Here is a 10,136-nt window from a genome sequence, read left to right on the forward strand (position 1 = left end):
TTCAAACTGGCTAAATTGTAGCAGCTAACTACTCCGGGCGAAAAAGGGACGCAGGGTGATGACCTCGTAACGTTACAAGAAAATGTCTCCTTGGTCTAATTTTCACGCATTTCGCAGAGCTTCCAGGGGGGCTCCTGGACCCCCCTTTCGCCTAGGGCCCCATAATACCTAAGACCGGGCCTGAAATCACAATGTCCAAGGAACTCTCTGTAGATCTTTGTGATCAAATTGTGATGAGGCATAGATCAGGACAATGGCATCAAACAGTTTCTAAAGCTTTGTGTGTTCCCAAGATCACAGGGGCATCAATAATTGTGAAATGGAAGGAGTATGGAACCACCACAGTTCTTCCTAAAGTTGGCCATGCAGCCAAGTTGAGTAACTGGGCAAGAAGGGCCTTGGTCAGGCAGGTGATCAAGAACCCAATGGCCACTCTAACAGAGCTTCAGAAGTCCTCTGCTGAAATGAGAGAACTTATGGAAAACCGCAATCCATTAAATCAGGTGTTCAGTTCAAAGGACTCTGAGAGCATGAGGAAATGATTGTCTGGTCTGATGAGACATTTAAGTCTTTGAGCAAAACTCTAAGCACTATGTCTGGTGAAGAGCAGGCACAGCTCATCACCTGCCTAACATCATCCCTGTGGTGCCAGCATCACACTATGGGGTGTTTGTCAGCCTCAGGGATAGGGAGGCTGGTTAGAATTAAAAGAAGGATGAGTTCAGCCAAATACAGAGAGGTCCATGAAGAAAACCTGCTCTAGATTGCACACAACCTCAAATTGGGGTGACAGTTCACCTCTCGGCACAATGACTTGAAACATAATGCCAAGACTGTGCTGAAGTGGCTTTGGGGCCGACTGACTGTCCTTGAGTGGCCCAGGCAAAGCCCACACTTAAACCCCATAAAACATCTGTGGAGAAAGAGCTGAAGATGGCAGTTTACAAACCCCTCCCATCCAATCAAATGGAGCATGAGAGGATCTGTTAGGAAGAATGGGGTAAACCTCCCAAATCCAGGTGTGCAAAGCTTGTAGAGACTTACCAAGAATACTCAAAGCTGGAATTACTGCCAAAGGGGCTTCTACAAAGTACTGAATTAGGAGTCTGAATACTTCTATGAAGCAACAGACTTAAGTTTTCGATTTATAATAACTGTGCAAACATTTCAGAAAACATTCTTTCAGCTTGTCATCCTAGGTTATGGAGTGTAGATTGATAAGCAAGAAATTGCAAATGTGTTTAATATAAAATCTTCAGCACAATAAAATATGCAGAAAGTGAAGAGGTCTAAATACTTTCTGAATGCATTGTAAAGGTGTAAACATTTGCAACAAGTATTTTATAATATGGAATGAATGGGAGGAATAGTATGCTGTTAAAAATGATTCTACCTCCTTAGTTGTGCTACATGAGTATCGATGTAGAGTCAAATCTATTGAATCAAATCAAATGGCTAATAACTGGAGCAAATTTCATTTGGATGGAGTGATTGATGTTTGAGTTATTGTGCCTAAAGACACATACCCTGACAGACAAGTGGCCTAATGTTTAAATATCTTGACAACTTGAAGGTTAAATGTTGACATCCAAATATACTGTATGTCTACATAATATACATGTCTACAGTATGCAATGGGAAGGTAAAAAACAGATGGATACATAGCTGTTCCCAGCCTGTCTTAGAGTTGATGGATTCCCTTTCAGGCGTTGTGTAGAAACTGCACTCACCCATTAACTCCAAAACAGAGGTGGAATGTTTTTATAGCCTGGGGTGTTTTTAATTTTGGAGGGAGTGATTACCAGTTTGTATCTGGTGATTTAGCTCTGTTATATATGCAAATGACTGGTCCACGAGGAAACGCTCCCAAATTTGACCCTCTGCAACCTTAAGTAGGCCTGAGAATATTTTGTTGTTTTAAATTACTTAGTTTGGCTTCTTTAAAAAAACATGTAAGGCCTCTGACTCCACTATTCTATTCACCAGCACAGACAACCATTTTGGTATTTTAATTTATGAAATAGTTAAAAAGATAGGTATCATGATGTGATCTGGAAGGGACAAAAAGTTTAAAAAAAACCAAGAATAAAGCAAAACTGGGCCAAGAAGTGTGCAGGTTTTATCCTATTTGGCTGGGCAGCTTCTAAACTTTCTCCTCCTCACCCCAAAACCAAAGAAAGTAACCATGATATGTAGTAAGTCAGGGGTGGTGAACTCCGGGCCTCGAGTGCCGCAGCGGCTGCAGGTTTTCATTCTTACCATCTTCTTAATTAGTGACCGGTTTTTGCTGCTGATTACTTCTTTTAATTAACTTGACTCAGGCCCCATAGTTGTTTCTTTTTCTTTAATTAGCAGCCAAGCAATAATGAGACACAAAACAAGCCACCACATCACCAGCCCCCTTGTGCCCATTACACAATATCTGAAATTAAAGAGCGGTAATGGTCTTGGTAAGGCTGATCTCTCAGGTCACCAAAACATTTTGGACGGTGCTCTTAGAAAGAACAGAAAAACAACAGTTTTCGAAATGTGTTCTGTGGCAGAAAGAGAGCAGCAACAAGCCATGGAATTAAATAACAGGTTTAATTAACAGCAAGAATTGGCTTCTCGTTAAGAAAGTGACTGGAGTGAAATTGGTTGAGTTTGAAGCCCCAGTTTAGCTGGTCATCTGTTAGCTCGTTTCATGTTACATTTCTGTTTGGTTGCCATTTAATGAAGAAAGGAATCAAGTCAGAGTGCTGAACTCTTCTAACAGGGCTATTAAAGTGATGGGGGTAAAGTTAACTAGCAGTGAAAACTGGTCACTGATTAGGAAAAGGGTTAGAATGAAAACCTGCAGCCTCTGCGGCACTCCAGGCCTGGAGTTCGCCACCCCTGTAGTAAGTATTTCATCAAATGTCTAAAGAAAATAACCTGCACCTTAGTGCAGAAGCAAGCATAGACTTGTTATGTAGAAGGTGATCTGTTAGGCAACCAATTTACAGAGAAGTGACATGTTAAGCACTGTTGATGTTATCTAGTGCAATTAACTAAATTTATTATTACAACAGTATTTAATAAACGTTGTAATTAAAAGTTCAGTTTTTCTTTACGTTTTACAGTACATGGTTACAAATTCAATTGTGGACATTTAGGTTCAGTTGAAATTAAACCAACTGGTGTCATGATCTTGGCTGGTTAAATTTATGAGTCCTTTTTGGATAATTTGGATTACTTTTTTCTTGTATGTTGTTTTTCTTTGTTGCTTTGCTGGTGAATGTATTCTCAGTTTCGCACTACGTTATTTATCCTTCGGCTCTCTGCTTCTGTCTGTACTACTCGCCTCGACCAATGTTTTTTAAACAAGTCGTGTCATTGCAACGCAAAGACATCAACCAATAAGCGTTACTCTTTGACGCACTGCAAAAGATGAAACATTAGCCAATGAGACGACGAGTATAAACGAGGCGGCCAATCAAATGTCTGCTTGAGCCTCGGCGCCCTTCGTCTCTTCCTGTCAAGACAGTTTCCAGATTCATTCGGACGCGGAGGTCTAACTGTTTTGCTATTATTTCAGCACACCTAGATTTGTAAACCGTTTTGAATTTAAAGGGTTTATAACCACTCCACAGCCGGCCTCTTGTTTGTCAGACTATCGCAGGGGGTGTGCTGATTTGTTCATTTCAGTCATTCATCTTAAATTGTGCCGCGATGGCTGCTTGCACCCGTTTTCTGGAGTGGGTGTTCTTCTTGTATTTTGCATCTCACATCCCGATTACTGTGTTCATTGATTTGCAGGCTCTGTTGCCCAGCAACGTCTATCCACAGAGCGTAAGTACTGAGCCGTAGGGCGCGCGGGAGGGTGAGAGCAATAAGGTTGTGTCATACGTTGCCGAGCCAACAAAATTAAGCGTCATTTTCTGCATTTCATTGAAATATGTTAATAGAAGCGAAACTGGTGTGCACGTTGTCATTAAACGGTCCATGTGGGAAGCCTTTATTTACTATTGCACGAGGGCATCTAGTGAATGTCGCGTTTTTTTAATTGATGTGTTAATACTTGTACATCTAAATGGTTATAATAATTTTGCTGATAAACGTGTGTAGTACAGCTTTCATTAGATAATAGTATGCACTGAAACACATAACCTGTTAATGAACACCAGTTACGGAAAATGTGTGAACATTTCATTCACTTGGAGTAAATTAGTCACTTTTATCTCCATAAGATGCCACGCAAGTAAACTAAATCACCCATCCATCTACCGTCTAAGCCCCTGGGGACTAGTGACTAATCCATCCTGGACCCTGAAGCAAAGTGGGAGGCTGGGAGAAGAAGCCATTGGTGTCCATGCACATCCGCTCATCACATTTATTCTTCCCAGTCGCCCTAACAGTGCAGGAGAACACCGAGAAAATACAGGCGGACATGATAAAAACTCCAGAGAGTGAGTTATATTCTTCAGAGGCGCAGAGCTATAGTGCTAATCACTACGGTAAAGTGCTTTACTCTCTCGCTCGATAATAACAACAAAAACCCCAAAGCAAACGCTGTCCTTAATAATGTTTCTTTGACTCTACCGCCATCTTCAGACAGGTCGGACATAAATCAGAACTGAGAACAGATTCCTGGATGTCAACAATTGAGCAGAAAATGTTAACCCCGTGGGCTTATGATACGAATCTGCTAGAATGTTTTCACCTAAGTGGATCTTTCTGGAAACTTAATTGCAGTATTGGTAAGGTGGGTGCGCGAGTGTTAGCTCTGACACAATTTGCAAGCCTTTAAAGATGGGCCGCACCCTGCTGCAGGTTTTCTACCAGAACTTGAACCCTGGACCACATGCTAAGGTTATAAAGTAAGTTGACGGAAAGACGAATGGAAGAAAAATAGGGCTGATTATTTGCTGTTCTTTCAGACTACCCATTAGTCCAGTACCCCTAGGTCAGTGATTGAGTGGTCTTTTCCACTTTTACCTGATTAAAATGGGTGGTCCGATCTCGGGAGTCAGGGTGGAGTCACTGGAGGACGTGGTAGAACTGAGGTCACTTAGGAAGCTGCTTACTATTCTGGACAATGATTCAAACCCCCTGTAGGTGCGTTTTGCTAAACAGAGGAGCACATTCAGTTACACATTGAGACAGCTGTGTTGCTCCAAGGTTTGTTTTGTGAGTTCGTTTCAACTGTCCGCCATCGGGCTCTTCTGATGAGTCACCCCTTGGCAGAGATGGTCTTGTTCCCTGTGTGCCGAATGGCACTAAGCTGGTCTAAGCAGATACCTTAGTAGAAAATTGCGCAATGTGCCAGTGATTGACATCCCGTACTATGAAACTGGAGCCTAAACGTATGTGCAATTCAAATTACTTGACACTTGGCAAATATCTACACTTTGTTAATGAACTTATATTTGTGTATTTACCTTTACTTATTTGGCAGATTCCTTTATTCAAAGCAACTTGCAACATTTCAGATACAGTGGGTTGCATTTCTTCCGTTTATTTCCAATTGGAGCACAGGCAGGTAAAGTGAAATGTCAGTAGCGGGATTTGTACTAACAACCTCAGGTTTGAAGTCCAAAGCCTTACCCACTACACCAAGCTGCTTTGTTTGCATACTTAAGATTATGATAGATAGATAGATAGAACAAACTTTTTTTTTTTGACCCCTGGAGAAAGTTGTTAAATGTAAACTTATGCATTTTGTTTTGTCTCCTGTTGCAACTCTGCAGTTGTTTTTGGGGTTAAAAAGTTTCTGCCTATCTTAAGGGCCCACCATCCCACCTATACCCTGCTCCCATCTGTTCTCCATTCCCATTTCAGGAATAGAATATTAAATTGGGGATATGGCACCAGTCTATGATTGATCGATGTTCAGACCAGTGCATGGATCGACACTTTTGAGACTTGCCAGTCACGCTAATGTGCATGGAGCTGCAATATGGAAGAAAGCTGGGGGTAGCAAAAGGAAAGCTTCAATCAAAGCCATGTTCTTGGAGCCCCTAAACCTTCCTTCACTATGCCACCCAAGTCGGTACATTTCAGGCCCGAATTCAATTATTGTGGATTACAAACGTTCTGTAGTTTCATTAATAATAAAACAGAATTTTACAGAGAGTGGGTAAGCTGAGCATCTAGTCACTGTGCAAGCTACTGTACATAGAATGTGGACTCCCAATTTCAAATTCACTCACTTTAGTGTCTCATGCCTCATGGGTTCTTTTCACTTCTACATCATTATATTGGATCATTCTAAAACCATCAGCAAAAAAAATAAATGTACCTTAATAATTCATTACATTTTATATAGCGCTTTTCTCAGTACTCAAAGCGCTGTCCACAAGTTAGTATTCCTCTCTTCACTTGTTTCTGAATGAGCCTAGCTCATCAGCATCAATCGGGACTCCACCATGACTGAGGAAGAAGTCCTTTGTGGGGACAACTGCTCTCATTTATCTGCAGGGTTTTTTTTTGAGGAAAATTAGAGAGCCTGAAGGAAATCCATGCCATCTCCAAAGAGATAGAGGTGAAAAAGACAGATTCCTGAAGCTGTGAAGCAGCAGTGCTAAATCCTGTGCCACCTATTAACTGGGATAATTACATAATGCATATCATATTTTCAAAGTCTGTATTTAAATAAGCAATAAAATCACATTTTGTGGATTTCTAAATTTCTTTTACTACCATTGTAAAGATCATTTTACAGTTGCATTACTTTTTATTTTATGTGTTGAGTATGTTCCATTTATTTTCAGCTAAAAGATCTGCTGAAGTGGTATGTTCAGACATACAAGGATCCAATGATGATGAATCCACCTTCCTGGTTCAAATCGTTCATCTTTTGTGAAGCCATTTTACAGCTGCCTTTCTTCCCAGTTGCAGCCTATGCTTTTTATAAAGGTATGGCCAATTTAAAAATACTTTGTCCAAGCAGATTTGTAAATGGCTTTTTGAGGTCTCCCTTCTATTTCACTGTTCCTGAAGTCTTATCCATTGTTTTTCTTGTTATATGCATGAAATTGGCACTCTGTCATAGTTGGTTCCTGCTTCCCACACTATTGTTGGAATATGTTGTGATTCCCATAACCTTCTATAGGGATAAGCACATTTGAAAAATGAATTCTTTTACTGTGCATATGTGTGTCCAACTTTGATTTGGTCGAGTATTTTAAAGCCTTAGCTTAAACTTAGCCAAATTTCTCTAATTTTTTTCATTATCACAAATATTTGGAAAGATTTATGAAGTGGTGGCTCTGAAGTTAGGGATTTGCACTGGCAATCAGAAGGTTGCCAATTCGAATCCCGTAAATGCCATAAGTGACTCTGCTTCATTGGGGCCCTTGAGCAAGGCCCTTAACCTACAATTTGGTCCATGCTGGATATGACGTTAATCTGCATCCAGCCCTGCATGTAAGGCCCTCCAACCTGCAGGGAAAAACTTGAGGGTTGGAGGCAGAATTGCCAGTCTGGCCACCATAAAAATCCTCTCATTGGTTCCATTCCATCTGAACTTGTGTGGTGCTGAGGTGGTGTCACCTGTTGCATGGCTGCACTTGGGTCCTAATCTGGGTTTATCATGTGGTGGGCGCGGCGATGTGCTGTATCAGCGCTTACTCCAAACCTCAGTTATCAAATAGTTCAAAGTAACAGGTCACTAATATTATACTCGTTAGTATTCATCAACAATTGCTATATTGATTTTTGTTGTTATTGGTTTTATTTAGGAAACTGTAGATGGATCCGAACTCCAGCTATTATCTACTCCACTCATGTGGCCACCAGCCTGATTCCCATCCTTGGTCACACCCTCTTCCACAAGTTCCCTAAGGATGGAATGTTCCCAGGGCCTCAGACCCTACGAGAACGAGTGGCACTTATGGGCATCTATATACCTTATTTGGTCATTCCCATCTTAATCCTGCTCACCATGCTGTATAGTAAGGCCTACAACATACAGGTGCGAGGTGGGAAAGGTGGATCTATGGACAAAAAGAAGGGCAAATGAGCAAGGGATAGCTGATTTAGTGTGTGTTTTAGAAGTATGCAGTACTTTTTTGAATTGAAATGCCTTTACAAAGTAAAGGGCTCACACTACACGGTCATCAGAGGTCGTTCTATTGGTAGGTCTGCTCTGGACATTCACCCAGATCAGGTCTGCTTCTAGTCAGAGGGTAGCGGGTTCTGTTTATTCCAGGTGATCTTTTGGTTCATTAATTGTTCTGTTTGGATAAGGATGATTTTTATTTTGTACCCATGCAAAGAGTTCTTTCATTCACTTTTTTATAATGCTAAAACTGTTTTATAAATGATAATGCCAGGCCTTGCCTTATGTTCTTCCATTGCCAGTTTTTTTTTGTATTGTATTGCTTTCTTTACAGTTCAGACTAACATAATGCATATCCCACAGAAAACCAGGACTAGAAGTCACATTCCTTCACTCATTCTGGTTCCAATATCCAGAGCTACATACTTGAATAATATCATATAGCCAAAGTTATTGTTTTGAAAATACATCATTTTTGTAAAATAAATGGATCAATTCACATTAATGAAAATAATTAAGTTCGACATCGATGGGAAATAAGAAAATCACATGAGCTGACACGCTGCACAGTCTACACTCTTATTAAATGGGGAAATGTGAACATCTCTTTAATACGAAATTGCAGGGGCAGGCAGTAGTCAATGAACCAGAACGTTTGTTGCTTCCTTTACAAAGAGGTAAAATGTTTAAGGCAAATTTTAGTCTGTCATTAGAAAACTGTAAATCATCCTTGAGAGGCATTCCATGACAAGATTTATAATGGTTGGTAAATTTAAGAATGTCAACGCTCAGTCCAAAGTTGCCACTCAAAAATTCATTAAAAATTCTGTTAAAATTTATGAGAATATGGGAGCATTATGCATTAATTGTTTTGTGTAAAAGTCAAGAGTTATTTAAAATTTACATCCATGTCTCAACTCCTTAAAATTAACATAAAACACAGTATCTGTTCATCACTCCTGATGTACAAATCTGTCTAGCCAGAGTGGAGTTTGGGCAACCTCATGCTAACATGCTCGTTTTCAGAACTTTCACGTAAAGAGAGGTAATGTAGAGAGTGTAACGGTAAGTAAGGTGACCTATACCCTGCTCTAGCATTCCTGAAGTGAACAGAAGGGTCACATCTGTAATCCTAGCACCAGAGACTTGTGACATGTTACAGGATTAGCACATGCAAGTAAGAATTTCACTGTACTCTGTACATGTGACAATAAAGATCTTGTATACCTGTTGTGAGGAGCAAAAATAAATAAATCTGGGTTCAGAAATACCAATACCATCTACCTGACAAAAAATATAAAAATCTCATATAAAAATGAAGCTATTTTGTTTGAAAGTGAGTTATAGGAATGAATGACACCAAAGACCCCTGATCTGCAAACACTGAATTGTAGGTTCTGTAGAAGTGGCCGGCTTGAAACAGGAAAACAAAATCCAAAAAAACAACACTGAATTCCCATCAATGCTTCTTTTTTTTGTGGTTGCTGATATGCACTCTTTAAAAACACAGTTGTTTCTTCTTGGGCATATGAAGATTTACATTTGTTGAGAATAAGGTACACATTATTATTCAAGTCTGTTTGAATAGAATTTGTTGTATTGGGTTTATAAAATCAGAGAGTAATGAGAGTAAATTTCAAATAAACACTTTATGACTACACAATATAATTGGGGGTGTTAGCAATAAATGTTATTTTTATTTTGTTTTGTTACTTGTTCAATTGTGACTGATTTATAAATAAAATTTTGTTTTTTTTGTTTTATTAAAAATAACATTTAATGCTGGAATAATGTAAAAAACTTAGCAGAAAATTACAGAACTCTCTAGCGAATGCTATTTGTTAAAATAATTCCTTATAAAACGCTTGTGCCTTACTCACTTTTGTAGTAGGCACAGGCGAACTGTAAGCAGATGGGCTGTCTATCATACTGCCAGTTGTCAGCAGTTAGTTAGCCATTATGCAACATCTTTTGTTGAATATTCTGTACAACCAGGAAAATACTGGCAGAACGATTGAACTTGCTCTGCACACAGTGAATGGAAAATTTAAAACAAATAAGAACAAGGTATATTACATAATTATACAGTATAGTAATAATATGATATCTACTAGAT

The 10,136-nt window shown here is 39.6% G+C and overlaps 1 protein-coding gene across 1 annotated transcript; it reads left to right on the top strand.

Annotated features, from left to right (window-relative positions):
* The first annotated feature begins 3,475 nt into the window (after window positions 1-3,475).
* On the top strand, window positions 3,476-9,793 carry tmem97 (transmembrane protein 97). The gene is made up of 3 exons (XM_028806736.2): window positions 3,476-3,810; window positions 6,732-6,876; window positions 7,701-9,793. The coding sequence occupies exons 1-3, from the start codon at window positions 3,691-3,693 to the stop codon at window positions 7,979-7,981; spliced, it is 546 nt and encodes a 181-aa protein (XP_028662569.1). The 5' UTR covers window positions 3,476-3,690; the 3' UTR covers window positions 7,982-9,793.
* Window positions 9,794-10,136: the final 343 nt, after the last annotated feature.

This window comes from Erpetoichthys calabaricus, chromosome 8 (assembly GCF_900747795.2).
Source record: "Erpetoichthys calabaricus chromosome 8, fErpCal1.3, whole genome shotgun sequence".
In the NCBI taxonomy this organism is placed as follows: Eukaryota; Metazoa; Chordata; class Cladistia; order Polypteriformes; family Polypteridae; genus Erpetoichthys; species Erpetoichthys calabaricus.